This window comes from Serinus canaria, chromosome 11, assembly GCF_022539315.1.
Source record: "Serinus canaria isolate serCan28SL12 chromosome 11, serCan2020, whole genome shotgun sequence".
NCBI classification, from domain to species: domain Eukaryota; kingdom Metazoa; phylum Chordata; class Aves; order Passeriformes; family Fringillidae; genus Serinus; species Serinus canaria.
In genome coordinates, this window is record NC_066325.1 from 14,191,745 (window position 1) to 14,212,524 (window position 20,780).

The 20,780-nt window shown below is 50.2% G+C and overlaps 3 protein-coding genes and 2 non-coding genes across 5 annotated transcripts; 3 read left to right on the forward strand and 2 right to left on the reverse strand.

Annotated features, from left to right (window-relative positions):
* Window positions 1-887: 887 nt before the first annotated feature.
* CENPT (centromere protein T) lies at window positions 888-12,794 on the reverse strand. The gene is given in 14 exon segments (XM_018914859.3): window positions 888-1,252; window positions 1,866-1,970; window positions 2,705-2,878; window positions 4,143-4,221; window positions 4,873-5,061; window positions 5,387-5,563; window positions 8,090-8,518; window positions 8,987-9,129; window positions 10,311-10,344; window positions 11,135-11,268; window positions 11,452-11,545; window positions 12,046-12,172; window positions 12,479-12,575; window positions 12,577-12,794. Coding segments are annotated over 14 exon segments (2,124 nt in total). The 3' UTR covers window positions 888-1,128.
* Window positions 12,793-15,608, forward strand: THAP11 (THAP domain containing 11). The gene has a single exon (XM_030227527.2). It carries the CDS (start codon window positions 12,793-12,795, stop codon window positions 13,525-13,527), a length of 735 nt encoding a protein of 244 aa, XP_030083387.1. The 3' UTR covers window positions 13,528-15,608.
* Window positions 15,609-16,631: 1,023 nt separating this feature from the next.
* On the forward strand, window positions 16,632-16,714 carry TRNAL-CAG (transfer RNA leucine (anticodon CAG)). Its single transcript has one exon. It is a non-coding gene; the product is annotated as a tRNA-Leu (tRNA).
* A 152-nt stretch (window positions 16,715-16,866) lies between these two features.
* TRNAL-CAG (transfer RNA leucine (anticodon CAG)) lies at window positions 16,867-16,949 on the reverse strand. Its single transcript has one exon. It is a non-coding gene; the product is annotated as a tRNA-Leu (tRNA).
* An 829-nt stretch (window positions 16,950-17,778) lies between these two features.
* On the forward strand, window positions 17,779-20,524 carry PLLP (plasmolipin). The gene is made up of 4 exons (XM_030227528.2): window positions 17,779-17,892; window positions 19,203-19,376; window positions 19,751-19,870; window positions 19,948-20,524. Exons 1-4 carry the CDS (start codon window positions 17,779-17,781, stop codon window positions 20,059-20,061), a joined length of 522 nt encoding a protein of 173 aa, XP_030083388.2. The 3' UTR covers window positions 20,062-20,524.
* Window positions 20,525-20,780: the final 256 nt, after the last annotated feature.

The window sequence follows — 20,780 nt, forward strand, 5'->3', positions numbered from 1 at the left end:
CATTGGGAAGCTGCACCTTCTGCTGGGAAGAAAGTGAACTCTGACACACACTGGAGAAGGGAATCCCATCCATGCAGGACATGCAGACACTGCTCCCAGCAGAGCTTCTCAAAGGACCCTTCTCTTTCCAGCATTTCAGTCACACTGTATCAGCAAAAAATGCTCTTTGTTGTATTAATGGAACTGTTTTGAAAAAATCCTTGAAAAATGCCCGCCATTTGGATTGGCACTGCCTGCTGAAGAGATTCTAACTGTACTGGCCATTGTGTCCTTCAGTGTTGCTCAGAACCTGTTAAACTTCCAGCTCTGCTGCCAAGAGCTGGGTTGGATTTCCAGGAGTCCCGATGAATTGTGCCATGTGGCTGTGGTTTGAGGAGGCTGTACTGCACACACAGCATAACCTGGAGGGGAGGAGGATCCACACTTGCAGCAGGAGTTAGGACAGCCTCAGATGGGGAGAAACAACTCTTGCCACACTGACTGCCCAGAAGGAACTGAAGAGAAAGTCCAGAATCCATCTCCACCCCTCTGAAACTGGTACATGTGACAGGCATTATTCCTTCCCAGCTTCTGAACTATCCTACAAAGTCACACTCCCTGGCACCCTTTGCTGCATCAGATCTCATTCCTAGTGTGATTTAGGCTCCCTGGAAGCAGTACAACCCCAAACAAAAGTTTTTTTTGTTTCCCTGTGTGAGGAGCACGGCATGGACCAGCTCCTCCAAGCAGCAATTGCCTGTACAGGAACACCAGTGGAAAACAAAGGGGCACCATGGCTGGCATGAAGAGCACCCACACAGCCAAATGCCTGCTAGGAACAAGCTGAACACCACAATGCAGGAGCCTCTCAGCTCACTGACATCAGCAGCATTGGCATCTCAAAAAAATACATGTAACACTTTATTTATCAGAGCTGTACAAGTATTCAAAGGTAACATATAAAAATATGGATAGTCAAATTACTTGTAACAAAGGCTGGTGAGACCCAGCAGGGTGGTGTGGTGGCCGAAGCACAAGCTGCCTCCCCTCAGGAGAACATCCAGCAGTGGCTGCCTGAATGGGTATGTGTGGAAAAGCACACATGGAGCAGTGAACAACCATCCCAGCCCAGGGGCCAGCCCTGCACCTTCACTTGCAGGGGATCACTTTATTTCCACTCGCTGCCACGGGGATCAGGAGCCTCCGGTACTCCAGGGGGAGGTAACGCTCTATCAGCACTGTCAGAGGCATCTTGTCTGTCACCAGCCCCTGCCTTGGGCCACAGAGAGAGCAGGGAAGAAATAAGAGCTGTTAGTGAAATGTGTTTCCACCCAATACCAGAGTAAAGCTTTCTTGCAGTGATACTTTTGCATTTAGGAGCTGAAATGCTCTGACTGCTTGTGACAAACAGCTCCAGACTCGTGTTTGCAGGCAGTTTCTGAGCTCCTGTGCATGGTGCAATGCAGGACTGCCCACACAGCAGAGCAGAGAGACCCAGAGGGGTCCTGCAGAGCAGCTTCCCAAGAGCTTCCCACTGTTTACCATGGGGATATTCATCTATATTGATCAGGACCAAAGTAGAGGCTCATTGTTTTTCAAATTCACAATCCACTTACCATGGGATAAATTCTACCCTTTGAAGATGTGCACAGAATGATGTAACAGAAGGGAATAGCCCAGATTTTTTTACAGTCACAACTCAGAGGTGGCTGGCATTTGCCAGCTGGGTAGGCTATGGCAGAAGTGGCCTCACACAAAGTAAATCCCAGATCCCACACTTACTATGCAAACACTGCTGGTGGCACATTCTGGAAACAACCAGGTATTACTGGGCCATCAAAGCAACACCAAACACTACTGCAGATTAGTAACAACCCTTCCATTACCTTCTCATGAGGACTTCCAGGTCAGCTGCCTCCACTGTCTTCCTCCCTGCATGGTGGCTGTAAGCTTCCAGATCATTGCTCAGCTGCTTGAAGTATCTCTCAGAGCTGAGGGGGGAAATCAAAGCAGGCTGTGGAACATGTGAACATCAGCTACTTACCCCCTTCTGTAGGGCAAGCTGCACCAGAGCTGCTACTTGTGCAGATCACAGCCTGCCAGGGAAAGCTGGGGGAGAAGAAACTCTCCAGCCCACGAACAAAGCTTGGCTCTCAGCTCAGGCTCCCTGAAACTTCACTGCCAAGACAGCTGTGAAACAGCTGCACAACCAGTACCTTTCCCAAACTTCCCACACCTGCAGGAGCAGGGGTTGACACCAATGACAGAGAAATCAGCACTGAGGGTCAGATATTGCCTGCTGCAGTGACAGTGTTGAAACAATACAGAGACTTTACTCATGAAGGTAACAAGGTCTAAGGGTGCAAAGAGCTGAGAGACCTGGATTCCAATAGAACACAGCACAGCCTCTGCCCAGCATGATGGCCACTGTCCAGAGCCATCCTGCTCATGCAAATTGATACAGACAATCTGACTACTACAAGCTGGGACAAAACCCAGATGTTCCTGAAAGGCAGCACTGATCAGATATCCACATGGCAACACACAGCACTTGGCACATTTCTGCCCATTTTTATCAGGCCTCCCAAGACTCTTGCCAGCTAAACAGAGAGGGCTATCAGCTTGTAACAGCAGCACTCCCAGCAGGTTTATTACTTCTGGGGAGAAAAGAAAGAAAAAACCTCGACAGTAAAAATAATGGAAAGAGCAGTTTGTTGCTACGTACCATTTTTCAACAATTTGGAATGCATCTCTGGTTACTGGCATTTTAGCAAAATGTCTGAATATCTCCTTTATTAAACTCCTTGGTACTTGAGGTTCCCGTGGTTTCTTTTGGGATGTTCCCAATCTCTTTGTCTTGTTCCCAACTGTCTTAGGCTGCAGCCGCTGCAGGGGAGACCTTTGAGGAAAATTGAAAATTCACACATTGAATGAATAAAGGAGAGGCAGAGAACATCAGGCTGAGTTTGGAGAAACCCTGAGCTGAACTGGAAGGGCTAAGAACTACCTTGAGCTCTCCATTCTTTCTCCTTCCCAATCCTTCAAAACTCTCATGGCCACACAGAGCAGTTTGCAAAGAGTTCATGTGGCATCATGGCCTTGACAGAATCAATCCAGGCTCAAGTTGCCTTGATTCCAGAGTGCTCATGTAACACAGTCAGCAAACTGGAGTTCTCTGCAATACACAACTGCAGTTTCCAACTGCATCCCTGCAGTATTCCCTTTACAGTAGTGCACAAAGTCTAAGGCACCACAGGTCACCTCTGCATCTGTGGAAAGGGGAAGCTGCTCTGCAGGGAATCCTTCTACACTATTAAGATCTTCAATGGGGGCTTTTTTGTGGGTTGTAGGGTTTCCCACTCCCCCATTAAACAAGACTGTAAGTCCTAAAAGAAATTACAGTTGTCCTCCATTCTAAAATAGAAAAAATTGTAATATAGAAGAGTTAAGTGAAACCCATGGATTCAATCCGAACATAATTGGAAAACAACAGAAAAAAACTACAATCTCAGGCTAACACATGCAAAACACCAGAGATGGTGTGTGGACCACCTGACTCTCTCCAGTCCACCCATATGTGGGCAAAAGAATTTTTGTCTTCTTGTTTATTGCTTTAATAGACAAAGCTCTAAATCATGGCTAGAAGATTCCTCCTATTCCCTAGGACCCACTGCTAGAGCTTCCGATGAAACCAAATTTCTAGTCAAGAGGGTGCAAGTGTTAACTAATTTGGAGTAATGCAGAGGACAGGTTCACTTTCTGCCTCTAGGAGAGCTTCATTTTATGCAGCACATGGCAAGTGCACACAGCTTTAGGCTTCTGCAGTCAATACAAGTATGTCATTCCAGGCGATCAGTGTGTTGCCATCTGTAATTCCCCCTCTTCTGCAAGGGCCTCTGCATCCCTTACTGGAGTCTATGGCTCCAGAGTGGCGTACCAATTGAAATTCCTAGGAAAGGTTTTGGCCTTTAGCACAAGAAAATATTACAAGAACGTTCATTGGAAAGCCTTAAGGCATCAGACTGCTCTGAAAGAGCCCTGACATTCACTCAAAGACTTCAGCACTGCTTGTACTCTGCGGCAGCTGCCAGAGCAGCTGGCAAAGCTAGGCTCTGCTCTGCCCCCAGCCTCACCTCTGCCAGGCTGGACATAGCTTGGCTTACCTGGGAGTAGCAAGTTTTGCTGACAGCAGGAGGTTGTGGGCTGGAGCTCGGACAAACGCAGGAGTCTTCATGGAGACCTCTGGGGAAAAAAAGTACTGGAGGAACTGAAGTGTCTTTCCCCAACTCCTGGAGCAGGCAGTGCTACCACAGCAGAGAGAAACCCAGCTAGCTCCCCACATGCCTGTGCTCTGGCTGTGCCCCACAGCATCCTGAGCCAGCACAGCTGCTGGCTGCTGCAGTGCCACCCCCCCACAGCTCCTGTCACACAGGCTGGTGGCTCCCCTTGGGCCCCTGTGCTGGCCCAGCTGGCTGGCCAGGCTGCAGGGACACACACTCAGGACCAGGCTGCAGTGGCTGATGGCTGGGTTCATTCAGGTTGCCACAAAGCTGCATCCTTTTTAACCAGAGAGAACTTTAAAGTCTAGAAGTTACCTCTGTCATCTTGCTAAGCCACTGGCAAATTCTCCTGCACAAAGGGACAAGCTGAGCTACAGAGTCACATTTCAAGGGCCAGACTATAAACTTCTCCCTGTTTGCATACTTTCCTAACTCCCTCCAGGCAAGGCTCCTATTATCAGCATCTCACCTGTTCTCTGCTATGAACCTATAGCAGTTTCCTGCAAGTCTAATTTGCATTGTCTTTAACTTCCCTCTTCAACTTCTTCACTTCTTAACAAGTGACAGCAGGAAAGAGAACAATGTTAACAGAAATGCTGAGCAGATTCCTTACCTTGACTTGCAGGCTGTTCAGCTTCATCCTCAGCAGGCTCTTCCACTGAACTATCCAAATTTACCATAATAGCCTGGTCCTGTAGCTCATCTCCTTGTTCACCAAATTCATTTAATGGAGTCATCTCAGGTTTTTCAAATGAGTGCCTGCCCAGACTTTCAGCTCCAATGCCGCTGGTAATCTCACGTTCTAGAGTTCCAAAACAGAAAAAATAAAGCACTGAAACAAATATCTTTGCCTGATTCTGGAACTTTCACTAGTAAATTTTAATCAAAGATACCTGCTGTAACAATACATTTCTAAACACTACTGCTGGTACAATTTTGGTTTCCCTTTAAATAAAACGCAGTCTTCCAGCTTAAAATGACAAAATCAGTTTGATATTTCCCCAGTAATTAGCCCAGCTTCCAGAAAACAAAGGAAGTTAAGTGTCTCTCTCAGCACTGATGCCAGTCATGCAGCATGAGAGCACTCTGGCACTACAGAGAGCTGCCAGCATTAGAGGTGTCCTCACCAGCTCTGGGAGAGCCATGGGCTCCAGCGTTGCCTTCTTCCACTTCCTCTGCTGCTGAAGGAGCCATTTCTGTTTGACCCCTGCTGGCACGTCCTGCAGTTATCTGCAATTCTGCTTTTTCAGCCAGTTTCTTCTCCAAATGTTCAGAATATCCAGCACTTGCACCATGTTCTGCAGCTAAAATAAGAAATTCTATCATACATTTCATCTACAAAAAAACCCCAACCAACCACCAGCACACAGTTCAACCACCACTGGAATTTATTTGTGATAAATAAACTCAGCCATAAGCTGTAAATAAGAAAAGCAGATGCAGTTCCCTTCACAGCTGAGAAATGCCCAACTTTTCCTGTGTTTCCTCCACAGCCACCTAATTAGGGGCCCATCAGATCCCAATGAAGGAATTTTACTTACAGTAAGCAGAGCTCCTCCAGATCTGCCATCTTTATGGCCATTTTCAATTCTGGTGATTGTGTAAAAGACCAATTTCTTTTCCTTTAAATCTAACAATACCTGGAGTTTGTGCTCAGATTCTCCTCCTCATTTCGTCCATTTTTCTGAATAAACAATTTTGTAAGAGATATATTCCATTGTAGAGAGAAGAAAGCCTAGAGTAGTTTTAACCATCTAGGACCAGCCTCTGGCATGCAGGATGAGAAATAATACAGACACATGACTTGCTTGTGTTTAAAAACTTGAGCTACTGACTACTTAAGTATTCCTTTTTCCTTTATACTACATATATAGTCCACGTATGTGTTACTATGTCACTGTTACTATGGAGCTCAGTTAAGCAGAAACCCACACAGGTAATTGCTTTGTGAAAATTGGGCACTCTGACATCAGGACACACATGACAATGCTGTCACTCACTGAAGGGTTTGGAAATTTTGGCTGAGTCCAGGACCAAAAGATGTCAAACTGCACTTTTACCATCCTCTCCAGCAACTGAAAAGTACAAGAGTGGCAAGGCCTTGGGAACCCCAAGCCCAAGTGAAGGGCACAAGGAAATCTGGCCAAAGGTAGTGCAAAAACCAATTATATCAATTTCACTAACCAGAATATTGGACTGTCTACATCAACACAGGGGCTAAACAAGTATTTCTGGCATGTCTTGAATTAAATTATTTCCAGCATCTACTGTACAATTAAGTCTCTGAGTAAAATAAGTTTTATTTTACAAGTCACCTGAAAAACTCTTTTTAAATCAAATTATACTCCATTCCCTTTCTACAACGAAAGTACTTCTTACCCTCTTGGAAAATCTTTTCCTGTTCCACTCCATCCTCTGTATTAATCATCTCGTCATCTGTATGATTTATTTCTAGGTCTTCGATTATATGGGACACAACTTGTCTCAAATACGCGTGGGAAACATTTAGAGTGACTGGGGATCCCAAATTTGTACTTGAACTTTTGGAGGGCAGAGAGGAGTTCCAGCTATAAACACCTAGAACAGATCATTAATGTATCTCGTGATAGCCTTCTGAATTTTCTTTTAACTTTCCTGGTAAATAAAAAATCAACCAAGGAGGGAGAAGAAGACACACAAGAAACACTTGTGTGTACTTCAAGAAGTTTAGGGAGTTGGCATCAAATCTTAGGAACCAGTTGGAAAAATCTTTGCAACTGTTTTTCAGTTGACACTGAGGAGCAACACCCCTAGCAGCCTCCTGTGGCAGAGCAGAACTATGTCACCATTAACATCTGACATTAATGCCTTACTAACACCAGCATCTTAAAGATCAGCTCACTCCCCCTCCTCTTCTCCTCACTTCATCCAGTCCTCTATTCCACATTCTCCACACTCTGCATTATCTTTCCCTTGGTCCTAAAAATGCCTGCCATTGGAGCTCTGTGAGCAACTAACCTTCTTCTGTTGATTCCTTCCCTTACTCTTTCAAAACAACTTTCGCCTGGTCCAAACACTATGAGGAAAATGTGCTCCCATTTACAGAACCAGGACAAAGCCAGGGAAACGAATGCCAAGGAGAGATACCAGGGGAAAACTGGCAAGCAATAGGAATTGAAAAGCATTGGTACAGAGTGAGCAGGGAAGCAACTGCCACTGTCCAAAGATTTTTAAGGCCCTGGAGACAATAAAGAGGTTGGCTATGACAAATAAGTGACCATACCACAGTGAAGGTCTGGACTAGGAACTTCCAGAGATCCCTTCCAAGTCTGTCTACATAATCTACATATTATCTCCTTATTTTTGTAACCAATTTAGGGTGCCCACTTCTGGGGTCCCAGTACAAAGGAGAGATGGAAACAGTGGAGAGTCCAGCAAAGGCTCACCAGGACAGTTTAAGGACTGAAGCATCTCTCCTAGAAGGAAAGGTTGAGAGAGCTGGGACTGTTCAGCCTAGAGAAGAGAAGGCTTAGGGCAGATCTTACCAATATACACAAGTGCCTGAAGGCAGGGTATAAGGCAGACAGAGCCAGACTCTTCCCAGTGCCAAGAGAAAAGGCAGCTGGCACAGACTGGAATATGGGAGTCTCCATCTGAACATAAGGAAGACAGTTTGCATTCAATACCCTTGGAGACTCGTAAGAGCCACTTAGACAGGGTCCTGGGCAACTTGCTCTATGTGGCCCTGCCAGAGCAGAGGGGCAAGAGAAAGTAACCTTGAGGTCCCTTTCTACCTCAACCACTCTGTGAGTTCAGATAACACCTGCTAAGCCTTAACCCACAGTACTCACTGCAAACCACCTCTTCTTCAATTAAAGAAATCTGTGCCATTCGGTTACTCTGCTGGGAGTGATCTTGCTTTTCTTCTCCCTGTTTTGCAGGGATTTCTGGGGATACATGAGTCATTCTGTCAACATGCTCATCATCAAGGCTTGAACTCTTGGAGTATCTCTGAGTCCTTCCCGGGTTTGTGTTCACACTGGATACCAGGCCCTCCAGCTTTGCTTCCTCTTGATCTGCATCAGAAATCGGGCTCCTCTGTGCTGAAGTTTTTGAATCTGACAGCTGGGGTTCAAGAGCAGACAATTTATTTTGGCTCTCTTCATCCAGCTGGGGCTGAACAAAGAGCTCTGTGCTATTCATCATCATATCTGCATCACTGGTCAGCATGCTTGTTCGAATCCCAGATGCAGACTGTGAGTCCAAAAGATCATTCTGTCCTGTTGAGAAAGTTTTAAAACAAATTTTGTGTGAAAAACTGTTCAAGGTCATAGGGACACACTATACTACCAGGACTTCTGTAATTCACAAATTTAAGTCATTCAACCAAATTTTACTCCTCCTCAACAGATCAAAAACTGACACTGTATGACCCCCACTTCTGTGCACACAAATGTCACTACCAAACAATAGAGACCTCCGTACCCACAGATGAAGATGATCCCCAACTATTCCTGTGGTTTAAATTACCTAACTGGGCAAAGTACACATTTAAGTGCATAGAATCAAAGGAACTGCCGAGGCAGAACCTCATTCTAACCTTGCCTCCCAAATCCCACTCTATTTCTGTCAATGTGTTAGTAAATTTTAAATTCTAAAATACAGACCATGCTTCTGTAAATGCTTCTAAAAGCCCCTTTAATGTAAGGCCCTGTCTTTTAAAAGAGAAATAACACCACTAAAGAAACCTTTGCTCTTCAGCATGTTCTGTTCCACTCTGCCTTCAAAGGCTTGCATGTCAACAGCCTTGCGTGTTTTGGGCCTCCGGAGCAAGCCCCTCTTTTCAACGGTGTCTGGGGCCAGCAAGGAACCCACAGACATATGAAGGGACCTGCAAAAACAGGGGGAAAATTGTCAAAATCACACACCCCACTTTCCCCCTCAGAGCATAGACATGATGGCACTAGCAGTGATACATTTTGCAGAACTAGGAGAAATTTCCACAAAACCCCTTGAAGGTTATATGTCAGTCTTTAAATGAATTGTTTATTGTCATACTATCACCCAACATCAGGATATGTATGACAGAGATCAGGAAGCAGACTGTTTTAAAGCCTCCCTGAGACACTGCAACACTACAGCTGACAAAAGGGTCAGGAATTTTAAATATCTTAAAAAAAAAAAAAAAAGGGGGGGGGGGAAGTTTGAGAGTAAAGATATACCCTAGATATACCCTAGATGACAATGGGATGGTAAGAGGACTTCCCAATAAATTTAAGAATCTACTTACTATCAATACTCTCAGCAAAGTACAGCTACTAACACACTGTGAATGGTTTAAGAGAGAGCTGACAGCAACACCTAAAGCATAGGAAACGTTTCTCACTGCAGGTATTTTGCACCCTGAAGACTGACCATGCTCAATGACTTCCTGTCCCTCTCTCCAGGCAAGCCAATTAAAAAGGGGCTTCAGAGGGTTCAAAGACAGAAGTTCAGAATACAGCCCCAAAAAGCATCTTGTGTGGCACCCCAGGCAAGGGCTGCACTGAGAAAGGTGAAGTAATGTGCTGATTTTGGCCAGGGTCATTTGCAAAGTACACGCAACACCAGAAAGTAAGTTCTTTGACTCACTAAAAAGCTTTAAAGTCCAGAAAATACTGCACAGATGCAATTGATACGATAAAACTATGAAGAGGCAGGGATAATATTCTAAAGTATATTGTGTACTGATTTACATAGTTTTCTAAGGTATATTGTGTACTAATTTACTGCTGGAAACATGTAAACAAAAGGAAAAAAGGAATGATCCAAGCAAGTAAAAAGAGGAGCAATATTAGCAATACAAGCTAGACCAACTCAGGCATACAGTGCAGAGCCACAATTTCTGAAATTCAAAGGTGTGTGGTGCAACACCTTCAAATTCCATCAGCAGAGGGGCAAATGCCAGTGTTATTGCTAACACTAACACAGGTCTTGAACATGACCACCCAGGCATCTGCACTGTTCCTCACCCCTTCAGATGTGATCATAGCCAGGACACACAGAATTTAAGACATTTTAGGTTAAACTCACCGAGTCATAACTGTGCTCTCCAACGCTGACTGAGCTAGAAAAAGTGGATGGCACATTAGTTGAAAAATTACCCTTTACACATCAGGCTGCAGGAACATCCCAATGGATCTTCCTCTCTTCAGAGCCAGCCATGCTACAATCCTCAAACATCATACTTTGGTGCAAACAGAACCAGATAATGGGGTTGTTTTACTATTTCTTGTCTGCATTTCAGAATTGTGTATTAGAAATCTAATAAGCAATTTCTGAAAGGGTAAGAAAATAGTTATTTCAATGAAAATTTAACATGGCACATACCCTCAGATTTAATAATTTAACTTTACTACACTGATAACAAGATGTTAGGTCTTGGTCACAACCACCCTTTAGCAACCCAATCCAAACACATCTGGAGTTTTAGAAATATAAATAACTATTCCACAGACTCTTGATGAAACTGGAACTCAAGAACTTTATAATTATTTTATATAATTGCCGCGGAAAGTAAGCAGCTGCTTGTAGTTTAAAGTTTCTAGAACTGAGAAGAAGACAGGGTTCCTCTGGAGACACTTCAAAACTCAAAAAGCACCAAGTTGCAAAAGCAGTCAGGAAATTATATATATAGGCGTGGCAGAACCTAGAACTTGGCTTAAAAAGGTCTGTTTTAAATTTGATAGGATGGGGGCTTTTACTTTCTCCATTTTTCCCTTTTAATGAGATATTGCAATCTGGATTCCAAACCTACAACTGCCCAGCTGGGCAGCCCTTGACCATTGAGCTGAGCTGGTGAGAACCAGCTGACAGCAAATGCAGCACTGAGCAAGGCAGTTCTTGAACAGCCTTACCTTGATACTGGGGAAGTCGTCTCTCTGCTGCCCTCTCAAATTCAGAAACGCTGAGTTTCCTTCTCTTCTTTTTCATGCGGAACACAGTGATTGATGTGTCCTCAGGAGCAACATCTGGCAGCTGCAGTTCCCCCCTACCAAAACAAACCAAGCTGGAGAGGCATTTCTGATAATCCCACCTGACAAGATGCAATTCTGATCACTGAAACACAAGTAGAGAAGTCCTGCTCCCCAATCCCACCACAGAAACTGCAGCTGTAATAATAGTGTAATAGAAGTGTAATAAAAGTGTAAATTATAAAAAAATCCCTACTTACATGCTGGAAACCCTCTTAGATGGGACTTCTGAATGAGCTTCTTCTGTGTCTTCCTGGTTAGACATCTGAGGTGCCAACGGTGAAACTTGGGGCTCTGCCAACAAACCGGAACATTTCCTTTCCTCAGTTCAATACAGCAGAATGTCACACCTACACTACAGGCTGTAAATAACATTTACTAGCAGGTTAAAATAAAGACCTAGTGAACACTGTTTGGGTTCTGCTCCCAGGAAGGCTGGCAGTGACAAAGCCACTGGTGACAGGGGGCAGCACAGGGGTTCCCTGAACTGCAGCAGAATAACTCACAGCTGATCCTACAGCCAAAGGCTGCACCAGGATTATGTGCTCAGTCATCAGGATAAGACCAAGTGAAGAGGGTTTTGAAGAGGATCTCCAAAGCTCTGATTTCACCAGTGCAAGGCCTGGTCTCCCAAACAGCTGTATCCTGCATGCAGGTGCCCTGCAGTCATCCAACAATCTGATTTCTGTTTCGTGTAACAGGGAAAGGCCACCAAGGAACACCCTCTGTTTTTTTTAACTTTCCAAAACCACTTTTTTTTCTGTTCTCAATTCTCCTGAAAAAAAGGCACTTACGGTTTTGCATGAATCTCTTGAGCATAAGCCGTGGTGTGCCATTTCTGAGATCAGGGAAGACTCCCAGACTCTGCTTTGCCAAGGTGCTTCTGACAAATTTACTCTTCTTTTCTAGACTCAATCCAGTCTAGAGGGAAAAAAGAGACAACGAATTCAAAGCTAGTATTTTTATTATTAAAGACCTCAACACCATAAGCATCCATCATCCATGTTCTAATAACAAGCTAAGCAAGCTGGTAAGAAACTTTTTCCAAATTCCAAAGAGAGAGAGAGCTCCTGCTTCAGAGGCCTCGCTGCGACCGGGCGGGCGGCAGCGGGAGAGTCCCGCGGGAGACTCGATCCCAACAGCGACTCTCCTTTCCTCCCTCCTTTTTTTTCTTTCTTCCTCCCCTCTTCTCGCCTCCCGCCCGCCCTTGCAGACCCCTCGGGGCACCTGTGCCGCCGCCCGCGCGTTGTGGCCGCTGCGCCTAGGGCCGAGCCTGGCCCGGGACCGCCCGTCAGCCATGGCGGGTCCAGTAACGGCTGCCGCCTCCCGCCGCCTCTCGCGAGGCGCGCGCGCGCGCCGGGAGGGGCCGCGGCGCAATGTGGGGCGGGTAGTTCCGCCGGCGGCGCGGTGCATTGTGGTCCGCGTAGTTCCGGGGCGGCGGCGGCGGCGGCGGCGAGAGGCCGCGCGGGCCTTGTGGGAGCTGTAGTTCGGCGGGGCCGCTCGCCCCGCTCGCCGCGGGTGTCCCCCCGCCCCGCGAGGCCATGCCGGGCTTCACCTGCTGCGTACCGGGCTGCTACAACAACTCGCACCGCGACAAGGCGCTGCACTTCTACACCTTCCCCAAGGACGAGGAGCTGCGGCGCCTCTGGCTCAAGAACGTCTCCCGGGCGGGCGTCAGCGGCTGCTTCAGCACCTTCCAGCCCACCACGGGCCACCGCGTCTGCAGCGAGCACTTCCAGGGCGGCCGCAAGTCCTACCTGGTGCGGGTCCCCACCATCTTCCCGCTGCGCGGCGTCAACGAGCGCAAGGCTCAGCGGGCCCGGCGCCCCCGCCCCGCCGCCGCCGCCGCCGCCGCCCCGCAGGGCCCCGCGGCCGCCGCCGAGGCCCCTGCAGGGGGCGCGGCCGAGGACGTGAAGCCCATCGACCTGACGGTGCAGGTGGAGCTCGGGGCCGCCGCCACCATCGGGCCCAGCCCCGTGCGGCTGCCGGTGCCGGTACCGGCGGCGGCGGCGGCGGCGGGGGAGGAGAGCCCTGTGGAGGGCGGCCCCCCCGATCACTCGTACTCGCTGTCGTCGGGGACCACGTCGGAGGAGCTGCTGAGGAAGCTGAACGAGCAGCGCGACATCATCGCGCTGCTGGAGGTGAAGATGAAGGAGATGAAGGGCAGCATCCGCCGCCTGCGCCTGGCCGAGGCCCAGCTCCGCGAGGAGATCCGCGAGAAGGACCGGCTGCTCCACGCCGCCAGCGCCGGCACCCGCAAGCGCCACGGCCTCTGAGCGCTGCCAGCGCCCGGCCCGGCGCGGGGCTCTCCATCCCGGAGCCTCCGCCGCCCTCGGTGCGGTGCCGGGCACAGCAGAGATGGGATGGACCGCGGCCCCTCCGTGCCCGGCTCAGCCCACGCCACAACAGCCCCCGGCTGGGCAAAGCCATCGGATTCCCCTGCCTGGACTGGATCAGCTCGGTGCCCAGCGCCGTTATCGCCCCGACGTTGTCTCCGGTGTCACCTCATGCCGGGCCCATCAAACCCGCTGTGTGCGGTGTCGGAACGCGCTGCTCGTAGCGTGGATGGGACCCGAGTCGTCACTAAGTGGACGTAGGGTATCAGTTTTCAGCAAATAAACTCGCTCTGTGTCAAGTGAGGTAACAGCAACACTACCCTGGAGAAGGCGTGTCCGACTGCCGTGGGCGCTGTCCCCATCGCAGGATGGTCGGTGATGTCTCGTTCAGTGGAGGAAAGCTTTAGAAACCCTCTCAGGGTGATGTGTTTCTTCAGTAAATTACTGATGCCATAAAAGACTGCTGTTCCTAGCGTGACAGTACCCCCAGATTAAAGAGTGTTCTTGTACCGTGTAGTTTCTGCTTTCTCTGCAGCGTGTGTGAATTGGTTACAGTTGTCTCCATGCTCTCGACACCAGTAAGGATTACAGGCTGGTACAAGGAACACGGTGGCACTTAACAGCTGTAGTTTATCTCATTGGCTTAAGACTCCCTCTAATGAAATGGAGGCTTCGTAACACATTGGAATTTTAATCCTTGGCTTTCCTTCTGAGAACCAGGATGAAACAGAAGTGACTTTACCTGCAGTGGTTGCAAACCTTTCCTGACTAATCCTAAACTAGTTGGCATGACTAATAATCTGTACATTAGGCAAGACCATACTAAAACCTGCTTGTGTGTTTTAAACCAAGATTTACGAGTATTGTAACAAATCTATGTGGAATGGTTGTGTACTTTCTGTTTCTAGCCAGCATCAGTCCCTTCACTTTCTGCAACAGGAAACCAAATCAGCGTTGGCTAGAAAGAGGGTGGAGTGAGGGTAGCAAAGCCACGGGTTTGGCTTGGTTATGCGCTTCCAGCCTGGCTGGTGGAACAGATCCCTCAGCAGTTTGGAGGAGGAGGAGGAGAAGGGGGGTGTGTGGTGCCCCAGTATGGCCCTGTGGCAATGGGCAATGACGACGGATGTTGAGAACAAAGGGCACTTCACCACAGTGTGCCCATATTCACCTTGGAGGGAAGAATTCCCAGGTGTTCCCTGGCTCTGTGAGATCCTTCTGGAACCAGAGTACATTGTGCTCAGTAGATTGGGATGTCACTTTTACTAAATTTTATAGAGGTATTTTCTAAATGTAAAAAGTATCTTTAGTTTGAAATTATGTAATCTTTGTAACACTGGCTAATGTAGCTTTACAACCATCAGCTTCGACACTGTATAGAGCGGAACAAAAGGGCACCGTGGGGTTTTGTAGCCGGAGGTTTCTCTGTAGATCCTGAAGCCAGTTCAGCTCCAGGTTGTCACAGCCTGCTATGTGATGCATGGGTCGTTTTTTATTAACGTGTGTGCCAAGTTGGATGGTCATCTGTAAGGATGCTACATGTCTATCCATGTACTAAGTCCTTGCTGTTACTTCAGTTTAATTTATTCTCCAATCTGATATGTAGCTCTCCAGCTCTGTGCTATACTGATTTTTCTGCGAGTCGAGTTAGCAGCAATTTTTTTGTTTGGTTGGTTTGGCTTGTTGTTTTGGGTTTGTTTTTGGTTTCTTTTGTAGGACAAGCAGATACCTGCTCCACCATGGGATCTAACATATGTGATTGGTCCAGCAGCTCTAGATGCTCCCATCAAGACAGTAGGCAGCACAACATCCCTCCTTGCAAACGAGGCTGGTTGTGCACCTGAGCTTCTTCAGAGCGTGCATGTCCTGGCAGTCATGGTACTTTTTCTACCATCAGGATGCACTTCAGGATGTTCAGCCATTTGGCCTTGCTGGACTGGTTACCTGCTGGACTGTTTGACTTCTCCAGGTTACACTGAGGTGCTAACATGCTTAATTTTAATAAAGTATATTTTGTTTTCTTACGTTTCCTGTCTCCTTGTGGTTTATATATCTGTTTCTGAAAGGTTGCGACTGTAGCTTTGTCTTTTCTTTTGTAACATCTTTTCATTGTCAGCTCCACAGCTGGAACAGCAGGACTATCTTTACATTCATGTAGGGTGAGGAAGAGGAGTTTGAGGTCAGTTCAGTGTACCACACCCCTACCTGTGCAGAGGTCGGAGCCATTTTGATGAACTGTCAGTCACAGGGTTCTCTCTGTGCGACCTGGAGGGATTTGAGCAGGGAACCAGGCTTCCCCCAGGGCTTCCTCCAGCATGACTCTCCTGTCTAATGCCTGGTGGAGGAAAGAGAAGGCATGGCCTCCCATGAACCAGCCTAGTTCTAAGAGCCTGCATGTACTTTTAGAACTTGTAATTCCACTTGCCAGAGTTCCTTGTTTCAGATTGGTTTAGAGCTATTAGTCTCAAGCAAATATATGCACCAAAAAATTTCAGCTGTGCCTCAACCATCACATTTTTGGGTTGAACTGGGAATATTAAGTGCAGTTGCAGGATGGGGAGGTGATTGTCCCACTCTGCTCTGTGCTGGTGCAGCCTCACCTCGAGTTCTGGGAGCACATTTGGGCACCAGAGTACAAGAAGTATCTAAGGCTGTAACAGAGCATCCAAAGGAGGCCCTGAGGATGGTGTAGGGTCTAGAGGGGAAGCCATGTGAGGAGTGGCTTGTTCAGCCTGGATAAAAGGATACTGAGGGCAGAGATCATTGTGGGCTGCAGCTTCCTCAGGAGAGGCAGCAGAGGGGCAATGCTGATCGCTGCTGTCTGTGACCAGTGATAGAACCTGAGGGAACGACTGAAGCTGCTCCAGGGGAGGTTTAGGCTGGATGTTACCAAAAGGTTCTTCACGCAGAGGGTGGTAGGGCTTTGGAAAAAGCTCCCCATGGCGGTGTCACAGTAGAGGTGTCCCAGTCCGGAATGTGACAGAACTCATGGGACGTTCATACAACAGCCTCAGGTCTGGCACGGGAGGGAAAAGCTGCCCAGCGGTGTCAGGATGGCCGAGCGGTCTAAGGCGCTGCGTTCAGGTCGCAGTCTCCCCTGGAGGCGTGGGTTCGAATCCCACTTCTGACAACTCAAGTTTTTTTGCGTTACGTTGCCCTGTATTTAATTAGTTAATCACTTTTAATTACGCCCTTTTGATCAGTTTTTGTTTTTTTCTTTTTCATTCATGCTCCCGCCCATCGCTCCCAGCTAAAAGCGCTCGTGGGCGGAGCAAAAGTAGCTGTCAGAAGTGGGATTCGAACCCACGCCTCCAGGGGAGACTGCGACCTGAACGCAGCGCCTTAGACCGCTCGGCCATCCTGACCTGCCCGCCTTGTCTTTCTTTGCCGCCATCTTACATCCCAGATCGCAGCCGAGCTGCTGTGTCCGGTCCCCCGGGACAGCCCCGAGACAGCCCCGGGACAGCCCTGAGCCACAGGCTTCATTAACGACCTGCGCGATGGGGAGCCCTGGGCACATGACACCAAACTGGGAGCAGTGGCTGATAGTCCAGAGGGTCCTGCTGCCACCCAGAGTGACACGGACCAGCCCGAGATGCGGGCAGACAGGAATCTCCCGATGAGGAGGCTGAGGCTCAACGAAAATTGCCCAGAGAAGCTGCGGCTGCCCGTCCCAAGTGTTCAGGCCACGTTGGAGCAAATCCAAGGGCTTGGAGCAACTCGGTCTAGTGGAATGTGTCCCTGCATGGCAGGAGGTCGGAACGAGGCGCCTTAAGATCACTTCCAACCCAAATTATTCCAGGATTTAACAAGGAGACGCGTGTCTCCCGTCCCCCTCAGAGGAGCAACGTCAGGCACCAGGATGCGCCAGAGGCCACCAAATGTCCCCGGTGAGCACCGAGTAGGACACGGCTGCACAGAAGGTTCCGGTGCCCCGGGCTGCTCCAGCCGTGCATCTCCAGGATAAGGGGAGCGAGGGCTGTCACGGTGGGGGCCGCCCTTTGTCGGCGGTACCCCGGTACGGGGACACGGCGACACACCGGGAGCGCAGCGCGGCGCCGGGCGGAGGCTCGGCCGCATGCCGGGGGCGGCGGGGCGGGGGCAGACGCGGGGCTCAGCCCGGCCGCCCCGGAGCCACCCGCGCCCCGCCCGCGGAGGGGCCGTGCCGGGGCCGTCCCGGGGCCGGTGCGCGGCATGGCGGGGCTGCCCGGCGCCGCGAGAGCCCGGAGCGCCTCCCCGGGATCCCCCCCGGCCCTGGACGGCTCCTTCTTGCTCTCGCCGCTCGGGGGGCTGATGTGCGCCCAGGCCGTGAGTACCGGGGAGGGGGCGCGGCGGAGGGGGGAGGGCATCACCCACTTGGGTGCTTTTCTTCAGCAGGAAACAGCCCGGGCTCTCTTTCGCTGCCACTCCGACCCCATCTCCGCTGTCTAACCCGGGATAATCCCCAACCCTAAGACAGTGAAGCCTCCACTCTCCTCCTTTACTCTGTAAGGCCAGAGGAAAAATCGGATTCTTGTCCTCACACCCCTTGCCGGTTGTAGCTCCGCTCAGTGCCGGGTGGTTCCCAGTGCCAGGCACGGGCTGATCCGTGAGGGCATCTCCGCAGGGCACAGCCGATGGGTCGGGGTGTGCGAAGCCCAGTGACTCCAGGGGAGCTGTGCTGGGGGTGCCCGTGAGACTCTCACGCTCCCTGGAACACTCAGCTCTCCAGGTTGTCCTCCCAGGTTTTGGCGGCTGCTCTCAGATGAGCCCAAGGGTCCTTGCACCCTCAAATCGACCAGCAGCATCACTGTCCATTGCTGCATCATCGGAGGCAACCACAAAGCTCTCCCCGGGACCGCGGTGCCACATGAACGCACGGGGGTGGGTGTTCAGCTGCGTACTGGGCCACTTGTGACCTGCCCAGTACTGCTGCCCCGCCGCCTGGAACCCTGTTGTCTCGTCCCCTCTCCTCGGGCCAGCGTTGTGGGATGTGCCCTGAGCAGCCACTGTGAAACAGCTGGCACAGACCTGGCTCCTGGCTCCAAATTCCAGCCCCTGGGCATGTCTGAGCTGGTGGTGGCATAGAGACAAACGCGCAGGGAAGGGGCTGGGCAGGATGCTGCTGGGGGTGCCTTGTAGGAGCGCCAGGAAAGAGAGATGGAAGCAAGACCAGCAGCCGAGACCTCGCAGATACTCCCACCTCTGCAGCCCCTTGCTCGAGCGACGCTGTTAAAGAGGCTCCTGCTTTCCCCCGGCAGCAGCTCACGCGTGCCACCTCCCACTCCTGCAGGAGCCCCCTCTGCATGTTTCTCCCCAGCACATATTTTGTGATCACGAGTGTTAGAAATGGATGTGACAGACAAGGAGGCATTGTCGGGGCAGCCGAGCACCAGGGCGTTGGACGCGGGCAGGACAAAGGCTGTTGTGTTTCTTCCATGACAATGGGCAGTGCGGGCTTACACAGGGGCACCGCGGCTTTCCAAGGAGCCCTTCTCGTGCCGAGTGTGCCGCTGCCTTCCTGGCGTGAGGGGTACCCAACTGCTGTTGGTGCTGGTGTGCCTGGGCTTGTGGGCGATGTTCTGTGCGCTCCCTTCAGGAAGCAGCCCCTGAACAGGATCCCCTTTTCCCCCCCACAGGTGCTCGGTTTACTGGTGTGGTCTCTCATCGCCGCCACAACATACCACCTGCACGCGGCATACGGCTGGGTGATGTTCGTGTCCCTCTTCTTCTGGATACTAACACTCCTTTTCTTGGTGACTTACCTCCTGCAGCTTCACCAGAAGTTCTACATGGTCCCCTGGCCCCTCGTGGTGCGTAGCTGAGAGGGAGTGAGGGGGGATCCCAAGAGGGAAACATCTTGGAAAGATAGTCTGGGAAAGCTTCAGTCTCTTCTGGGCTGATGGAACAAGTCCCCTGCACTTTGCACAGTGACTTTGTTTCATTCTGCCCTTGAATTGCTTGGAAAATGCTCAAACAAGAAAGTCGTGTGTCAATCCAGAAAGTTACAGCCACCAACTGCTGCAGTTGTGGTGTCATCCAGAAACCTCCCAGCACAACCTGGGGAGCATTTAATGTGTTCTCCTGGGGAATGGGGAGGAATGTGAACCTGAGCCTTTTGCTGCTGCCTCACCCCAGCATGCACGAGCCTGAGCCCAGACCTCACGAGCTCCTCTCTGTTCCCCAGCTGATGATCTGCAACGCCGTGGCCACCGTGCTGTACATCACCGCCTTCGTGACGTGCGCGGCCGCCGTGCAGCCGACGTCCTGGCGGCAGTGGGACTACAACCGCCGAGCCGCCGCCTCCGTGAGTACCGGCGGGAGGGGAGGGCCGAGGGCCGGGGCAGCCCCCGTGCTCACATGTGGGATGGGCTCCTCTTCCAGTTCTTCGCCTGTGTCACGATGATCACCTACGGGGTAAGCACCTTCTTCAGCTTCCGTGCCTGGAAAGGGCTCGGCAGCAACGCGGCCACCAGCCAAGTGACCGACCACGCGTGAGGAGTGGGCAGCAAAGCCCGGCTGCCCTGGGGCCACCCTGCACCGGCTTGTGCCAGGCTTGGAGCCTCGTGTGCCACCAGGGCTCGTTCTGGGACCAGCCTGTGCTGGCAGCAGTGGTCAGCCCTGGGTCATGTGGATGCTGCCCTGTGGTTTCTGATGATGCTCCCAGCTGACACGCCCGCAGCACGACCCCACGGCATTGCCTTGGGGGAAACGGACTCGCTAGGGCTGCAGCTCCTGCTCATGCCGGGACTCATCTGGATCCTCACCAGAGCAGCTCCACTCAGGGGCCTCAGCCAGTTTGGCACAGTGCAATACTAAAACTAACCCAAGCCCAGGCTCCCCTCTCTGCTCATTCACAGCTACAGTGTAATGCAATTAACGGAGTGCAGAAACAGTGGCAGAGCTGGAAGATGAGAAGTGAAGCAAGGGAAGCAGTCATAACTGCTCTTGTATTGATTTCTAACAATATGAATAGAAATTTTATGCTTTAAATAAAAACATTCCTCAATCCAGCACTGGAGTCTGTCATGAGAAAACTTATCGTGTGAGGAAGTAGCACACACAGCATGGTGGGGACAGCAGAGATGTCACTGCAGAGGTGGCTGTTCCTTCCCCCTCCATGTGGGCCATGGAAGGAAAAAGGCCACAGGGTTCACCTCTCATTGCTTTATGCACACACACACTCAGAGCGTACAGCCAAGACCACAATAACAGAA

Coding starts and splice junctions, on each gene's coding strand:
- THAP11 (XM_030227527.2), top strand. CDS start 12,793: ATGCCGGGCTTCACCTGCTGCGTACCGGGCTGCTACAACAACTCGCAC.
- PLLP (XM_030227528.2), top strand. CDS start 17,779: ATGGCGGGGCTGCCCGGCGCCGCGAGAGCCCGGAGCGCCTCCCCGGGA. Junction 19,377..19,750: donor TGGTCCCCTGGCCCCTCGTG/GTGCGTAGCTGA, acceptor TCTGTTCCCCAG/CTGATGATCTGCAACGCCGT. Junction 19,871..19,947: donor ACCGCCGAGCCGCCGCCTCC/GTGAGTACCGGC, acceptor CTCCTCTTCCAG/TTCTTCGCCTGTGTCACGAT.